The sequence below is a fragment of the Cajanus cajan genome, chromosome 2 (assembly GCF_000230855.2).
Source record: "Cajanus cajan strain Asha chromosome 2, NIPB_CcT2T_4, whole genome shotgun sequence".
In the NCBI taxonomy this organism is placed as follows: Eukaryota; Viridiplantae; Streptophyta; class Magnoliopsida; order Fabales; family Fabaceae; genus Cajanus; species Cajanus cajan.
Window position 1 is genome coordinate 72,098,512 of NC_138518.1, and position 18,654 is coordinate 72,117,165.

The window sequence follows — 18,654 nt, forward strand, 5'->3', positions numbered from 1 at the left end:
AAATAAATTCAAATTGACATAGACAAAGAAATGATAAGAAAACAATAACCACATAGGTAACGTGATGAAAAAGAAAATAAAAAATAGAATGAAAGTGAGATAGATGAAAAAGTAAATGTATTATGAAAATTTTCTCTAATCTAAATAAAAATAAATCTCATTACGCAAAAGTCTGAAAAGTCTGAATCGAGATTTTAGATTGATAAAAAATAGGATAAACAATGAAACACTTTGGAATGTTTAATTAAGAATCATTATGAAATTAAGATTTTGAATAAAAGATTATTTGCTAACCTTAAATTAATTTCTTTAAAAATAGCTTTATCATATGTTAAATGAATTGGATAATATATTTAAAATAAAAATATAATACTCTCATATAAATATATATATATATATATATATATATATATATATATATATATATATATAATATTCTCATATCATAGAAGAAGGGGTAATTTACTAAAAGTAAAGTGATTGCCAATTGCATTTTATTTTTTACATGTTTTTTAATTTCAAACATGCTCATGTCCATAATTGAAATAAAATTTACATTTTATATTTCACCCTCTAGGCGTCAAATGAATAGAAGAAAGTGAGTAAAAAATCAAAATCATAAACAAATGCGTAAACATATCAACTTGATGTATATTAAACACCGAAGCTATATATTGAATTGCAAGTTTTATTTGATCCAATCACTTAATAAAGTTTTTTTGGGTGTATTTTTCATAAGTATCGCATAGAAAGTTTTAAGTGGAATACTATAATTATTCTTGAGTTCAATAAACCAGCTTGCGTGTTTAAATCAAATTGTGGTTTTATGAACAGTCAGGAAAAAGAATAATTTTATGGCACTAGTGTCAAGATTTTCTCAGACACTAAACATTGATTCAGTAATAAAAGAAGTTTGGGATAGATAGCTTAATCGTACTCACAAGGACTAGAAGAGAAGAAGAGTGATGACACAAGCATATATATATATATATATATATATATATATATATATATATATATATATATATATATATATATATATATATATATATATATATATATATATATATAATGAGGTTTGGCCCTATTGGCATTATGAATGGTATAGGTGAATGAGGATGTGTGCTGTGCAGTGCAGGAAGGCAAAAGAAAAAGCGAAGCTTAGGGAGGAAGCCACTCACTCACCTTAGGAATTGCTTAGAATAGAATAAAAGCAAGATGCTTACACCAACATACACGCACCGAGTGAGTGAGAGCTATAACTTTCACGTCAATCTTTCTCAGTGTCACATAACAATGACTATGAAGACACACCACACCCCTCACCCAACTCTGATAGTACCCTCTCAACCATTAAAGGAACATACATACCATTTCATTTCTCCTCTCTTGTACGTGAAAAACATTATTCCAATTTCCAACCTCAATCTTGCCACCAAATGGCCAAGAGATCAGATTTTGCACAAAAGCTACTGGATGATCTCCGCCTAAGGAAAGAACGAATGGCTTCAACTCAGAGGTCAAACCAGTCCCACCATTTGCCTATAGGTAAAACATCTCCTGAAACTTGTTTGTTAATTTATTGCATCGACGCTCAAAAATCCTTCGCCATTCTATTTGGATTTTCTTCTTTTTCTCCCTCTTTCTTTGCTACCATGATACGTAACAAATGAGTCTTGCGCCAAAAAATAGAGGAGCAATTGATAGAGCAGATTTTGAAAAGCATCACTAGTATGGAATATGATATATTCAAGATGATTTCCCCCCGCCCCTTATTTGTTCTGTACTATACTACTGAGTGTGTCACGTCAGATCTGTGGGTCAATGTTGTCTTTAAGTACATTTTTTATGTTACCGCTAATTTGACGAATATTTAATGGTACAGGGCAAGAGATTGCTTTTGTTGCCTGAGCAAAATATTTCGAATTCCTTGTTGAAAGATATCTTTATAATCAAACATCCAACCACTTTCCCCACTTACCCAATAATACTTCAAATAGACCATTGACGAGTTTCTGTTGGTTTCTTTTCCAATCACATGTTGGTTTAAATTGTAAAATATTTTCCGGGAAAGGAGTTTGTCCTTTTGTCAATCTAATTTCATCGGTGAGGCAGCAATTTACTTGTTATTATGCACTCTTATTATCATGTGAAATCTCATGTTGACCCAACTAATAGGAACTGAACACAAGTTATTTAGTTACATATACATGATAATTTACTGATTAATAATGTATTAAAGAGTTTAGATAATATATGTACTGTTAGCATTCTTCTTTACAAAGTTCATTGTGTACGCTTCCACTACATAATTAAAGTATTGAATAGACTAGAAGTGCTTCAGCTTCCGTTTTCTAGTTGAGCATTCCATTTACCCTAAATTTGGGATCTCGGAAGTACATACTCAATTAACAGGGTCCTTGCGTCGTGGGAGTGTAGCAAAATTACTCAACTTTTCGCCACAAAATATGGCAGGTTTTTTTTTTTTTTTTTTTTTTTTAATAAAGAAAAGCGGGGTTTTTACATGCTTATGATGATATACTTGTATTTTTCAATAACGATACATTCTAGATCGGTGGTGTGAAAGAGAAAATGCACTACAATATCCTCAAAAGTAGAACAGGCTTCTCAGTTTCCGCCGTTCAACTACCCACTTTATAGTTGAAATCACAGTGACAGTTACATAAATATTGTGTGGAATTTAGATTTAGATTTGAGAAATTTGTGGCATGACAATAGATGTTGATGACAGTAACTTCTCATGGTAGCTGTCAAACTGAAATTTTCTCCTTTGAAAAAGTTTATGTGATCTAATTTTGCTAAACATGTTCAAACAGATGCATATGCTTACACCAAGCAAACATACAGAGGATCCAGAAATTCAAAAGCTAACGAAATTGTAAGCTATCATTTTGTATTCTATATCTGATTCTCCTTGTATAAATTAAAGCAGACAGCAAACGTTTTTGTTGGCTAAATTGTTTGATGTCGTGCAGGTTAGTTCCAGAACTGGGGATATGCTGAATAGTTCTAGCAGAAGCCACAGATCAGTAAGCAATGGACAAGTTTCAAATCAGATGGTTCCATTTGGCAAAGGTCAGAGCTCAGGGCAAACGAGTGATGTGTCCCTTGCCCTGGCTTTTGCCTTTGAGAATGGAGGGAAACTAAGAAGCAATGATTCAATTATGGGTTTCCTTCACCAAATTAAAAGGGGAACATTGGAATTCAGCGTATCAGAAAGACAATTAGCTTCAACTAGCAACTATCCAATGCAAATTAACGAGATATCCAAAGGTGCACAGAAACTAAACCAGATATTGAGAGCCTGCTCCAACGGTCTTAACATGGACACGTATTCAGTACAATTTGCAAAGGAACTATTACAAGGAGCTATTGATTTGGAAGAGTCCCTCAGGATGCTAGTAGACCAGCAAAATAATACACAGTTTATGATTGCCCCGCAGAAGAAAAATCGAATCACACTATTAGAGGAAGATGATGACGATGACAATGACACAAGGACGGAAATGCAACTGGCACGACCAACTTTCTCTTTTGACAAGCACACTACTCAGAACATCCAACAACTTGGAAAGGCTATTTTCATGCAGAGGCCAATTAATCTTACCAGCTCTAACGAAGGCAGAAACTCAAATGATGAAAACAAAAATGTGAAGAGACAGGTTTCTCAGAAGCGATCAAATAAAACTAGCTCTACCTCTGAAGGGAAAAACCAGGCGGCCTCCAACCCAGAGAAGGGCAGGATTCCAAATGTAATAGCCAAATTAATGGGGCTGGAGATCCTTCCTGAGAAAGTGGAAATGGAATCGAAACACATGAGCCTACAGAAAAGGGAAGGAATATCATCCAAGCATACTGCAAAAGGAGGCACTAAGAAGACTGAACTGAAGAGCAAAGAAGCTGATAATTTGTTGCTTATGAAAAACCAAAAAGTGATAGGAGCCTTCAAGATGCCTGCAACTCAGGGTGAAGATATGATATTTGGAGCAAATAAAAATTTTCTTGTCAAAAAGACCAGCTCTGGGGTGGCTGCTCAGAATGATGGAATAAAAGCACTGAAAGGATTTGACAAGCCTACTAAAAGTTCCCCTCAGAAGAACCTTAATAGAGAAAGTGAAAAGGATGTTCAGGAGATAGGAAGAAAACAGGATCACCCAACTAACAATAACAAGGAACAGAAAGGCACCGTAAAGGGCAGAACCAACGTTCCAATTCTTAACAATATGCTGCCCCAGCTAGAACAGGTGCATGAAAGATCAGAAGTCAAGTCCTCGATTCAGGAAGGCAAGGAAATCAATGAAAATATTGTTCAGCCCGAAAAAAGACAAACAAACAAGCACATCGTGAACAATGAAAAGAAATCTCGAAACAATGTTGGAGTACATAAGTCATACGTACTCTCCAAAAATGTGCCTCAGGAAGAAAAGCATAGCAGAGAACAACTTCAGCTGAGGGAAGAACAAATGTTGATGATGAGACTACAAGGAGGGAGTGAAATGACATTCAAGAGTTCACCAAAATCCCCTCATCAATTGATCAATCCTCAAAAGAAGCAGCTATCCATGAACCAGACCACACTGTTTAAGAAAAACTCTGGAGAAAAAAATGTTGCTGCTATGAAATCGGAAGGCTTTTTAACTAATCACTATGATCTAGTCAGAGATGAAGCGTCCAATGACACAAATGAGAAAGTCAAAGAAATTATCAATAGGAAGTCAGGCCAAATTTTCTCTCCAAGAGATCAAGAATTTGAACGAGCTAAGCGAAATGTCATCAAAACTTTGATGGATGAAAAACACTTCTATAAACTGGCCAGCAAGAAAACAAAGAATACCAGAAAGAAAAAAGTTGACATGCCTGGAAAGATTGATCACATGTTGACCGGAAGAAATGGAGCCAAGTTCATTACTAAACAAGGAAAACAACAGATCCCCCCTTCTGACAAATTCGAAGTTTTGAATGAATTAGAAAAAGAAAGGGTTGGCATGTTAAGAGAAAGAGATGCACACATCATTAGCTCCAATGAACCAGTATCAGTGGCCGTGACCGAACCATTGGATGTGAGGCGCCAACCCCATAAAGAAGCTGAACTGCCTCCTGCATTATACAGCTCTGTTGGTGGAGAACTTCAAAGCCAACAAGAATTTGTAGCTACAGTTCCCAATGATTTGGTAAGCTCTTTTTTACCCTGATCTAAATCTGTCACATGTTAAGAACAATGTATTAATTAAATGGTGACAAGATTTCTTCCCAAAATAAAGTCCATTGACAAGTAGCTAACATAATTCTTGTTGAATGAATTTATAGCATGTCCAAGATGCGCAATCGGCAGCAATCAACTTGCAAGATCAAGCAGTTACTTTGGCTGCAGATAAAAGATTAATGACTGGTGAAGTGGCATTACATAAAAAAAATGGTGAGTACTTGTAAATATAATTTTAGATTCAAGTTTTATTTCCAGAAAAGAAAGTAGCATCTCATTGAGCAAGATCCTGTTACCAGTCGCCCTTCATTTCTTCGCCCTTCATATAGTTATAATCTTTCCCGCAAAATCCACCACAACCTTTCTTCTGGTTCAGCATAGTAGAAGCATTGCTCAAAAACCAAACAACAGCCACTAACAGATCTTCTGGTTCATCTTTGGCAAAAGTTTGCAAAATAATAAGACAAAATACATAGATGAAATGAATCAATTTGAGATGTTACTTAAACTTGTTTAATATTACAGGAATTCAGGAAGGCAGACTGTGTGTCAACCACTCAAGCCTACAAGATCAGAATATTTCTGAAATAAGCATCCAACAGCCACTAACCGAAAGTGAAAACTTCCTCAAGTGGATTCTGGTCATGAATCAACTATTCGTCAACACTGCAGAAGCACTTTTCAAACTCAACATCCCATTTAATTTTCTTCAAGGAGGTGGTCGGGAGAATCAAGACGAAGGTAGCAAACTCATATTAGACTGTGGATATGAAGTGATGAAAAGAAAGGGGATACGGCAAGAACTTAAAGTTCATAGTCGTTCGAAGATATCAATGGGTACCAAGAACATAATATCCTTAGATGACTTAGTTAGGCAGCTGAATAAAGACCTTGAGAAGCTTAAATTCTACGGAAGGAAAAAATGTGGCCAAGTTGATACTGAGGACTACCTGCATAAAATGCTTGAACATGATGTTTATGATAAATATCCAGACATAGACTGCATGTGGGATTTGGGTTGGAATGATGAGACATTTGCATTTATTGAGAAATATGATGTTATAAGGGATACAGAAAAGCATATACTTAGTGTTCTTCTGGATGAGATCACCGTAGAATTTTTCATGTTCAACCAGGATTGATTATGACAATCATACACTGAACTATAGAAAGAGAGCTGCTCTAAGGAAGGGGGACATGGGGCCAAGTTTTTCACGTGTAATTTTTTTAATGCAATTTTGTGCTTTGTAATTTATAAGGATGAGAATTTTTTTTTGTTAATAAGAATAACGATTTGATTAATGCAAGTTTTCATTTAATGATTTCTAGCTTTAGAAATTCGTTCTTTTTTTTTTTTTTTTTTTTTTTGTATCGATGTAGTGTGGTTCACAAAATCAAAAGTTGTCTTACTTGGTTTCTCCTTTTCATTCATTCCTTATCTCTGGTTTGCCCCCCAAAAAACATCGCACCAGAAGCTACAAAATGATAGTATTGTTTGTCTTTTATTAACTACACATTCAGTAGGTGTAAAAGAATTATAAACCATAATGAATGGCTTACTATTTTTTTTTTTTGAAGTGATTTGTATTAATAGTCATTATATGACTAAACTCGGGAAGGCTCACTAGCATGTTTTGAAGTGGATTTCCATACACATGAGGGGTTCAATTGATGTAGATCTAGTCCTTCATCAAAGAACAAATGATATTATCAGTCATGTCATTAGATTTTGAGACTCATTATGCTAGTGATCTTAATACCAGAAGATCCTTTTACAAGTTATATTTTCATGCTTAGAAGTAGTGTTATCAGTTAGCATGCAACCTTACAGAATATTGTTGCCTTGTCAACAACATAAACAAAAGTATATGACAACTATAGAAGTAATACAAGAAGCTTTGTAGCTTAAAGGCCTAATTGATGGTCTTGGTGTAGGTAAAAAATATATTATTGTATTTTGAGATAATCAAAATATAATTCACATAAGCAAGATCTAAATGTACAATAAAAAGACAAAATACATGTTAGAATGCTTTTCGTTTGTAATATTTTTTCACAAAGAAATGTATTGGTAGAGATTCTCATCACTTTTAATAATTGCCGGGATGATTAAAACTCTTCTATGAGTGGAGTTCAAACATTATTTAAATTTAAAGTACGGTAACAAATACCTATCGAGATAAAAATAAGCAGCGTAAAACTATTAAAGATAAATGTTGAATGGTTTAAAGAATTCAATGATGAATTGATTTTTAAATTTTGATAAATAAAATTAATATTTTAGTTAATATTAATTATTAATAATAAGAGTTGGGATAAAATTATCATCTATCATTATTTAGCTTGTTTTTTAGTATAAGTAAATGCAAAAAAAAAAAAAAAAAAATCATTTAAGTAAACATATGTTTTTTTTTTCTTTTCAAGAGACTATTTTTTTAGTATAAATAGAGATAAATATTCTTCTTTATGATTTTTTTGGGATTATTCTTTGTATCATTTATATTTTGTATAATAAAATTTTCAATGTCAAAACATTTTCTACAACTGATGGCTTGGTTAATCATTCCTGAACTCATGAGATTCTTTACTGATTACTAATTAGTAGATTGGAAGTTTTAATTTTAGTTTTATTTTAAGGAGAAATTGGAAGTTGATTAGGTTATACAAAGAATTATCTTAAAGATGATGGTTGTGAGGAATTGAATGAATGAATGCTAATTGCTAGAATTACAGGTACAGCTGCTCTGAAATCCAATCGGAAGGACATGGCATCAAGCTTGGGCTTTGACTTCCTCACGAAGAAGCCATACAGTCCTCCTTCCTGGGCATCCCATCTCCACCCTTTACCTTCTCACGTCTTCTCTCTTGCACATGTTTGTATTTCTAATTCTAAACTCTCTTTCTTTTCGTTTACATCAATTACTTGTTCCTAATCCTATCCTTTCTCTCAGCTTCCCACTCCAATTCACAGATGGAACCTTCCCAATCTGCCCCCCAACACGGAGCTCTGGATCAAGGTACAGTACAGTCCTCTTCCTGTTTCTCACTCACGCACACTCCAATTCTCATCATTTCATTCCTTCCACAGCGAGACGACCTTTCCGGAATGCAACTGAGCGGAAACAAAGTGAGGAAATTGGAGTTCCTCATGGCCGATGCCGTTGCGCAAGGTGCCGACTCTGTCATTACGATCGGAGGCATTCAGAGCAACCATTGTCGCGCCACTGCCGTCGCCGCCAAGTACTTGAACCTCCACTGTTTTCTCATCCTCCGCACTTCTGACCTCCTTGTTCACCAAGATCCAGGACTCACCGGCAATCTTCTCGTTGAGCGTCTCGCTGGAGCTCACCTTCAGCTTATATCCAAACAAGAGTATGCAAAAATTGGAAGCGTGGTCAGTCTTTTACTTCCATAGCATAACCACTGGTGTCTGGTTTAGATGTCTAGGCCATATTTTGGAAGCAACACATCTTTTCAGTCACCTAAGCTCATTTTTTTTTTATTCTGAATAATATTTTATCTGTTCAACTTTTCCTTAGACGCTCACGAATGTCCTAAAAGAAAAGTTGATAAAGGAAGGGATGAAGCCATATGTTATACCCGTTGGTGGATCAAACTCTTTGGGAACATGGTCAGTCAGACTATACCATTTTCATTAGTATCATTCTTTTTATAACATTCTAGGGTATGAAATATATTACCTATTGTTTCAAATGTATTATAAAATGATTTATTTTTCTTGCTTTAGCTTTTGGATATTTGGTTTACGACTTGGTCACTCCTTCTACTTAAGCTAGTTTTTGCAGTTGAGTTAGGCCTAGCTCATTTTCAATTTTAATGCCTGTGTTTCCTTTCAAATTACAGGCTATGTTTATCAAAGGAACACATGCTCTGTTAGTAGGGATCACAACTAATGCTTTTTGCGTGTTTAATCTAAAATTTGACCGTGTTTACCATGTCTTCAATTTTATGGGACAAACCCAATTCTTCATCAATTTGTTTGGATTGAAGATACAAAAATGATGGGGAAAAAATGTCTCACTTTTCTGATTAGTAATACAGTAATAAAAACCTTTGAAGGAGGGTTATATTTTTCACTGAATGTATTACTGTTTATTGGCTACTTATTTTTTGCTGGTCATAGCTAAAAGTTATCTAAAGATTCTAATTATTATTCTTAAATCTTCAAGATATATAGCATGTTTGATTTGCTAAACTGAAGGACTAGACAATATGGAAATACTTGTTTTATGTTGATTTTAGTCATGGTACAGAAAAGCAAAGATGAAACATAGGGCAAAAATCTTAAAATTTGTCACTCAATGACTCGAGTGACTACTTTCTGTCTTACGCACAACACCATCTAAAAGTAAATACCCAGCCCTTTATTCCTCTCTTCAATTGTTCTCTCTGTTGAGCCTCCTCTCTCTCAATCCTCCTCCTCCTCCATCCTTTCCTTTCTTTCTCCTTTTTCCCTCGAAACCTTGTACACACTGTACATCAACCACCATTTGTCAGGACTAAAAATTGCGTTGTGATCCAACTATTTATAGTATGCTATTATGCTTGTGTGGTCCCTCATCGTGCTTCAAATGTGCCTTTGTAGTTAAGCTTTGTAGGTATGTTAGTCTTTTAACAGGGTCCAAATACTCTTTTTATCCAAAGATGGTTGTTATTTTAATATTTTTAGCTGTGAAGGTATTTGTTGTAAAATTGGTGAGGGGCCTCCATGGATGGAAATTTTGAACTGCATTGTTCCCAACTCATCATGGATGGATACTTTAATATTTATTTATTTTAAATTCTTGGTATGATTCAATCATTCCTTTCAGGGGTTATATAGAGGCAGTTCGAGAAATTGAGCAGCAGATCCAGAGGGGAACAGACAATGTCAAGTTTGATGATATTGTTGTGGCTTGTGGCAGGTTTTGGTTTACTTTGACTTCTTTATCTTTTCAATAGCGACCATATTCTTCCTCTTGATTGGATTGTATGAGTAACTGATTTTTATAACAGTTTTCTGGCTTCTTCTAGTATTTATGATGTAATCAAGTGCCAATAAAGATCTTCCTCTAGAGGCTTGGGTTTAATATAGTACTTAGTAAAACAAGATCTGGTGATGAAAATTATGCATGCCAATGCTATCAGCTCTTAATTTGCAACCAAACTTCCTACTGAATGTGAGCTTAATCAGTGTTATGGTTCATTTTTTAAATGGATACACTACCTTTAAAGAACACTATATAATAAATCATAGTTAATTATATTTTCATTTATTTAACATCGTATATTTATTAATTTTCAGTGGGGGCACAGTTGCTGGTTTGTCACTAGGATCATCATTGAGTACATTGAAAGCAAGGGTATGTCTTCCATTAAGAAGACTCAGATAATCCATCTTTTTGTGAGCCTCTTATATCATTTATGTACTCCCTGCAGGTACATGCATTCTCTGTTTGTGATGACCCGGATTACTTCCATAACTTCACTCAAGGTTTGCTTGATGGACTAAAAGCTGGTGTTAGCTCGAGAGATATTGTCGACATTCAAAATGTGAGTGTCTTTGTAGAGTTGAAGTGCTGGAACAGTTTTTTCCCTTGTTTATAAGATTTATAAAGGTTCTTCTGTGAAAATATGTTAAACATGCTATTTTTCTCGATCTTGCTGCTGTTGGTTTTCATGCTGTATTCAAATTGGATAACCCCTTAGCTAAAGGGGAAAAGAGTAGATACTAGTAATTATTGAGTAAATGGATGATAAACTCCCACAGACCTAACGAGCTTGTGTGACCAGTCATAAATCATAATACGAAGTCTTTACAAACACATACATCCGTGATCTGGAAACTTGCTTCATCATCTCAGTTAACAATGCTTTCAGTTGATAATGAGAATTTAATTGTTTACAGGCCAAGGGTCTTGGCTATGCAATGAATACATCCGAGGAGCTTAATTTTGTAAAAGAAGTTGCTGCGGCTACTGGTGTTGTTCTTGACCCAGTATACAGGTATTTACTTGTTCCATACATTGTATACTGTCAAAGTGCTCTATTTGGATATATTAAGAACAAAATTACTTCTTTATCTTCACTTTTTCACTTACAGAGGACCACTCTTTGTACATCATATTTTATATGCGTGTGTATATCTTGTAAAAATTTGTGTTGATGGTATCATTGGAACTAGTGAACCTTCTGGAAAAATCAATACTAAAAATTTTGATGCAATTATTTGATCGGCATCATAGGACTCATATAGTTTACATTCATCTTCGGTTTATGGTTAATCATCAATCTTCAAGAGTCAGAAAGTAAGTCCTATGGAAAAGTTTGTGAATTTATAAAAACTGAATTCTAAAACTTATGTTATGGGTATTGTTTGTTAATAATCGTGTACCATTCATTAACTCCATATTATTAATAAGAAAGTATTAACTGTTCTTTTTCATTTTCAGGGTTTTAATTTTTCACTTCCGTTTGATACTTCTTATTTTTAATTCCTTTGCCTGTACCTCAAGGGAACTCATGCATATTCCAGATTTGAAAGGGAGAAAAAAGTATTAAGTAATAATAGAAAATGTAATAGTTGGATGTTATGCATTGAATAGTACCGAGTTACTTAACTTAATATTCGGTTGTTAATTCCCTCTCAGTGGTAAGGCTGCTTATGCAATGATGAAAGATATGCATGAAAATCCAAAGAAGTGGGAAGGGAGAAGGATCCTCTTCATACATACGGGTGGCCTCCTAGGATTGTATGACAAGGTCGATCAGTTGGCTTCCTTTGTTGGGAATTGGCAGCGAATGGATGTAAATGAATCTGTTCCTAGGCAGGATGGTATTGGAAAGATGTTCTAGAGAAGGAAAATGAAAAACCCTGGCATTGCCAGCATCTATATTTTGTAGCATCTTACTCTAAATAAGTTTATATATAATATATGCCTGGCACCAAATTACATTTTTCTTTTAAAGCCCAGTATCTACCTGGCACAAGTTGCATTTTTCTTTTGTATAAATCCAGTACTTAACTGGCACAAGTTATATTTTTCTTTTTAAGCCTAGTATCTGCCTGACACCAATTATATTTTTCTTTTTAAAGCCCAGTATCTGTCTGGCACCAATTATATTTTTCTTTTTAAAGCCCAGTATCTGTCTGGCACCAATTACATTTTTCTTTTTAAAGCCCAGTATCTGTCTGGCACCAATCACATTTTTCTTTTACAGCCTAGTATCTGCCTGACACCAGTTATATTTTTCTTTTAAAGCCCAGTATCTGCCTGGCACCAGTTACATTTTTCTTTTAAAGCTCAGTATTTGCCTGGTACCAGCTATGTTTTTCTTTTGTATAAGCCCAGTATCTACCTGGCACAAGTTTCATTTTTCTTTTGTATAAGCCCAGTATTTACCTTGCGCGACCCATCGACTAATCCAGCACAAGCATTTGGTCGATCCAATATCAACATTCAATCAACCCAGCACCAGCATTTGATTGAATTGGCACCAACAATCGGTCGATACAGCACAAGCACTCGACCACTCCAGCATTAGCATCCATTCCATCAACATTCAATCAATCCAGCACCAGCATTTGATGATCCCAACACAACATTCTAGCATTGGACTAGCTTCAAGCAAAAGCATTGAATCTTCCAAGAACTTATTCCATCAACATTAGGAGCTATGCCTTGAGTAGCTGGATAAAATTAATTCACATCTTTATTTATTTCTTATCACAAATGATCTAAATTACCTTATTTAGATTATTTAATAAGAAATAAATAAAGAGGGGCAACTGTGAATAATCAATTTTATCCGGACTCAAAAAAAAATATACAAAAGAAACATCTCTCGTATTAAAAAAAAAAGATATATATATATATATATATATATATATATATATATATATATACACCTTTTTGAGGAAAAAATAAATGTTTATAAATTTATATAATTTTGCGCAATTAATTAAAGGTACTGTTTTTACGGGCGTTGTAGGGTGCTAATACCTTCCCTACACGTAATCGACTCCAGAACCCAACTTTAATTTTAAAGATTATCTTTTAAAGGGTTTTCTAATATTTTTCCCTTGAAATAAAATATTGGTGGCGGCTCCATTGAATATAAAAATGTTAGCGTCATCCCGTCGTGATCCCGGTTACGACAACCCTAAACCCTAAAAAATTAGATATTGCAATGTCTTATGTTAATTTTCTTTTTTTAAATATAAAAAAATTCTAATTTCACAATATAAAAATAAAAAGAAAAATTCACAGTAAAAAAAATAAAATAATTGTTGAGTCATAAAAGGAGGATGGATAAAAATAACAAACTCAAGAGACGGAGAGAGATTGCAGTTTTTATGCTGAGAGAGTTCTTCCCGTAACTAAGATCCATTTTCATCTCATTCTACTCACAAAAACCTAACTCAAATTCATCTTATATATATATATTGTAGAGATCATGATATCAATTTCATCTTTCACTTTTTCCTTTTCTTGACGTGTGTTATAAAAAAATTACCACTTAAAAGTTAAAATTTCAAGCATTTTTTTTAATGTTATATAAAGGAACAAATTCAACTAAATAGAATAAAATAGAGCAAGTCAATTAAAGAGAACGAACAGAAAAATAGAGCAAGTCAATGATACTATCATTTACATATCGGAGTTTCACAAAGTAGGAAAATGGAATGAGAACAGTACTACAATATTATATATGAGCAATGAACAATAGTGCAATACTATTAGCAGAGAAAAAATGGAGAAGACATAAGCATAGAAAAAAAAAAAAGATGAAAAACTCACTTGAAAATTCTTGAAGCACTTGAAAAGTCACTTCAAACAATCCTTCAAAATCTGATGGGTTTGGATGGGATTGTTTTATGAATTTGGTATTTATAGATAGCACTAGAAAGTCCTTCAAAATTCATCTCATACAACAATCTTTTAAAATCCTTATATTTTTTAATACCAATGAATTATTTTTAAGTTGTAAAAAATCTCAAATGAATACCTATAAATTTTAATAGACTCTTTAAAAAATCTTGAAAATTCATATTGAATACCACTGAATTATTTTTAAGTGACATAAAATCTTTGATTGAATACCAATAAACTTTTTTACTCAAAAAAAGTCTTTTAAAATCTTACAAAATCCTAAACCAATACACCCCCCTTAGGATATATTTGAATGTTTGATAATAGGTGGAATAGAATGCAAAAAGATGAAAAGGTTGAGTGATAGGAAGGTGGTAGAGTGTGTTTAGATAAAACGAACTTTAATATCTATGGAGGAGGTAAAGCGTTTTTTTAATGATATAAAGGGGCTAAAAACCCAAGAAAAAATGATTACACATCGAATATTATCCTGATGAAGGAAGAGTTTAAAAATCTGATCACAAAGAGCGGAAGAGACTCAAAAATACAAGCATCATCCTTAAGAGAGACCATATTTTGCAAAAGAATCAGCAATCATGTTTTTAATTTTACTGATATGGTTCCACTTTATTGCATGAGCCATTCCAACATAAGAGGCAATGGATTCTTACAAAGGATTAAATTCTTTGGGTTGAGTTACTCGATCAATCAAATTAAGAGTTTGAATAGAGTTTGAGAAAATAGCTACGTGAATGAATCTTTTAGCTAGAGTCAACCTAAGACCGTAGAAAATGGTCCATAATTCTGTTTGAATAACAAAAGTTAATTCTAGAGGATGAGAGAAATCTCCTACAAGGAGATCTGATTCATATAAGAGTAAATTACCACAAACTGCATTGTGAGTCGGGTTAGAGACCGCACCATAACAGTTAATGTTTAGCCGATGATGAGGTAGGGAAGATTCCATAGAGTTATCCATTACCACCTGATCTTGTATTTGAAAGACTGATCCTTGCTCCATATTTGCATGTTCAATCTGATCAACATATCTATTCTTCTTGGCAGGTAAGGAGGAGTTTAATTCCCCTTTGTTTGAGAAAATAAATTCGTGTCTCCTTTTCCAAAGCAGATTAGTTAAGACCCCAAAAACAAGATCCCAATTCTCTCTTAATATAGATCGTCCATCGATATTTAGAAGGATCCATTGTTGAGTATCCATGGCTCGAAAGAAACGATCGCTGGAGCGGTGCAATAACCTTTTTCAAAGGAGTTCTGTGGGAGGGCATAGTCTCACAGACATGCAAGATGGTTTTAGACTGGGAATTACAAATCGGGCAAGTATCATGTTGAGCCATGCGACGCTTACAGCGAGCTTCATACGTGAGTAGTGCATTATTAGCAATCTTCCGAGGAGAAACCGGATTAGTGCCTGATATACAGTTCTTGCAGCTCGCTTTATTATCACGTGCTACTGCGGTAACTCATTTAAAAGGCACACCACGAAATCAAGCAGCAACGAAGTTGACCAAGGGAGGCATTTCAATGGCTAGAAAACCAAGTTGTCAACTAGAGTTGCTACACGTTGATTAAAGAAACACAATTTCACAAATTGCAGGGAGGCAGGGGCACCACATATAAATGAAATGGAATTAGACATGATACTTGTCAATTTGCAAATAGTTTCTGTGCTATATTTCGAATCACTAATTTCTTTTCAATGGAGATAACTTGCATACTCTCTGCAAAAGTTAGATAAATTAAATAATCTTCTACCTCAGTATTTAGTGCCTCGGAACCATTTGAAAATTGACAATATTATTACTATGTTATTATTAAAAACTGTTGAAACCACGCCCGCACGCTTTAGCATGTATAAGCAAATTAGGGGAAACTAAAAAAATATATTGAGAACAGAAAATTAGATTTCAAACAATTTAGATAACTGGAATACTGGATACAGCTTGGCGCATGATACATCTGGCCATAACGTTAACGGTTATAGACTTTTAAGTATATATGCTATTATCCCTGTACTTTTATAACTTCTGTTTCTTCAATTTGTTAGGTATTGAACAGTTAATGGATATAATAATAGACATAATTTATACATCAAAAAGGATAGTTATTATTTAAGGATTGCTTATGAAAAGTGATCAGTAGCTAATACCGAGGGTCATTATATTGCATTATCAGTTCATTCAATGGTGATGTGCTGAATTGGGTGATTATGATAATTGAGATCAGTAAATACTAAATAGCTAGTCCCACAAAAATTAACCATCCAATTTGTTAATTGCCTGTACTCTTGTGTGTTTAGTATAATTGTATTTTGACTGCTGTAAGTCCTGCAGATTAGTAGACTCGTGGATTGATATTCCTTCTTTCGCACGCTGAAATCTAATAATTTCTTTCTTTGTGGTGTCCAACGTGGCAAAGCAGTCCAATTTAAATTCCTAACCTGCAAAACTATGATTGGAGCATGAGTGGAATAATTTTAGTGGGCTGTAACACTGTCATGTTGATGCAGTCATTGAGTGACGCTGAAGATTGTAGAATCTTTTTCACTAAGATTCTTCAGATGGGTGGTCACAAGAAATGGGTTCTCGTGAGTCCAATCGAATTTATACATGCAAACTGTTGCAATTATCCTTGGCTTAGACTCTAGAAATCATTGCATCACCTTACATTTGAGCCAAAAGATATGATTATGATAGAGTTCATGTTCTACATACTATTGATGGTTTCACTACTTTGTACACAAATGAAAAGATTTCTTGAACTACAAATCTTATGCAACATACATGGTGTGGGATCACCGTGTATATCTATGGAAGGATGTCTTGCTAATGGCTGCAATTTCTGATTATATTGAGAATGAAGCATCACCTTCATGTCACTTTTTTATGAATATTACCAAATTTTATTTTTCTGATTAGATGAATAAAATTGAGATACCAAGACATCTTCAGAACTACATCATTATCATACTATGATACTAACATTTTTGAGGCCTACAGTATCAAACGAGAATTTTAAAGGTGTAAACCGTTTAATATTCCACCAAATTACTCCTATTCTTCCTACTCCTTAAGTACGGAATGTAAACCTGCCCAACAAGGGCATTTACATATCTGTCCTGTACCTAATACCGTGAGCTCAAAAGTAAGTTAAAAAGAAGTGCATTCAGTTAATGTGGATGGTATTCCCAACTAAGTCCGAAAAATAGTACTACATCCGTTTTTTTTTTCCATAGTCGTTTTATCAAAATTTGTTATTTTTTTATTGTTATTTTACTAAAATTAATAATTTATTAATTTTTTTTCTCCATTTTTATCCTTGATAATTAATACATGTTTACTGAACAATATGTATATTTATTTTTAATATCTACCTATTTTTTCTTCAACTACTCATATAAAGTTAATGTGCATTTATAAGAGCAATATATTCCTAACAAAATACTATAAAAAAACAAATAAAGGGACATGTATAATTAAATACAGTAGGTTACAGTTCACGTGTAATCAATTTATTAATAATTAATAGAATAGATTATAGTTCAACAGTCTAAAAAATGCAAAAAAAAGTAAAAGGTAAAATAGAAAAGTAAATAATAAATATTTTTAAAAATTAAAATATCAATGATTTCCTTAAATCTTGTCCAAAATCTTAAACGACTATGAAAGAAAAAGGAAAGAATATTAACTGATAGCCAAAATTGATGATAGTGACATTGCTGGGTCTGGCAATCCTAAATTCCTAATAATGACACCAGTGATATAAGTTGTGGGAAAAGTGAGGGCACATATACATTAGTTATAGTGTACGGTAGGTTGGTGTACCATTTTTTTTGTGGGTATCGGAACCATTGGAAATGTTGGTTTTCTTAGTTTAATTCTATGGTTGAGAAGTAAATATAACTTCCAGACATAAACTAACCTTCCAAATAAAGATACCTATCTGCTTCTAAGGGATCTTCCTTATACCTAAGTTGCCATTGATGAAAAGCAAGTATGATTTTGACAAAAACTTTTATCGATTAAATAATTAAGTCATTTTTCCTCTCTCATATTGTTCCTATATCTATTTTTTATGTTTCTTGGTATAAATCATCATTGGCCTCTCCACCTTGGATTTTGTAGGAGTGAACCACGTCCGGAGAAGATTAAACTAAATATAATATCAATGGGATCAACATCGGTCTTAGAAAAGATGTAAAATGTTATTTTAATCAATGTTATGTATATAAAAAACTTTAATGAAAAAAAAAGTTTTATTATATACATAACTCTGATTGAAATCAAATACAAATAAATAAATAAGTAAAATACATTAGTCAGATAAAGAATCACGAGCCTTAATGACTATCTTAGTCTTAAACTATGTTCACAATCTAACATTTATCTGATCCAAATTATATATATATATATATATATATATATATATAAAAGCACGTCATACAGAAAAATTTATATAAGCGAGATGATTTATATATATGCTTAATCTTTCTATATTTTTGATTAGTTGATTTTTAAATTTATATTTTATGATTCTCAA

At 33.5% G+C, this 18,654-nt stretch overlaps 2 protein-coding genes across 5 annotated transcripts; both read left to right on the forward strand.

Annotated features, from left to right (window-relative positions):
• The first annotated feature begins 1,240 nt into the window (after positions 1 to 1,240).
• Positions 1,241 to 6,543, forward strand: LOC109799363 (uncharacterized). 3 transcript variants are annotated; one of them, XM_020359896.3, is made up of 5 exons: positions 1,241 to 1,548; positions 2,838 to 2,899; positions 2,997 to 5,192; positions 5,329 to 5,437; positions 5,750 to 6,543. In XM_020359896.3, the coding sequence occupies exons 1-5, from the start codon at positions 1,440 to 1,442 to the stop codon at positions 6,364 to 6,366; spliced, it is 3,093 nt and encodes a 1,030-aa protein (XP_020215485.1). In that variant the 5' UTR covers positions 1,241 to 1,439; the 3' UTR covers positions 6,367 to 6,543. The 3 variants fall into 3 exon arrangements, with proteins under 3 accessions (XP_020215485.1, XP_082925074.1, XP_082925073.1); XM_083068948.1 differs by lacking the exon at positions 1,241 to 1,548 and adding an exon at positions 1,649 to 2,106; XM_083068947.1 differs by lacking the exon at positions 1,241 to 1,548 and adding an exon at positions 2,293 to 2,475.
• A 1,220-nt stretch (positions 6,544 to 7,763) lies between these two features.
• On the forward strand, positions 7,764 to 12,192 carry D-CDES (D-cysteine desulfhydrase). 2 transcript variants are annotated; one of them, XM_029271440.2, is made up of 9 exons: positions 7,764 to 8,097; positions 8,176 to 8,241; positions 8,313 to 8,618; positions 8,764 to 8,855; positions 10,057 to 10,149; positions 10,530 to 10,587; positions 10,664 to 10,777; positions 11,133 to 11,230; positions 11,677 to 11,943. In XM_029271440.2, exons 1-9 carry the CDS (start codon positions 7,936 to 7,938, stop codon positions 11,783 to 11,785), a joined length of 1,098 nt encoding a protein of 365 aa, XP_029127273.1. In that variant the 5' UTR covers positions 7,764 to 7,935; the 3' UTR covers positions 11,786 to 11,943. The 2 variants fall into 2 exon arrangements, with proteins under 2 accessions (XP_029127273.1, XP_020215787.1); XM_020360198.3 differs by having other exon boundaries at positions 7,770 to 8,097; positions 11,875 to 12,192.
• Positions 12,193 to 18,654: the final 6,462 nt, after the last annotated feature.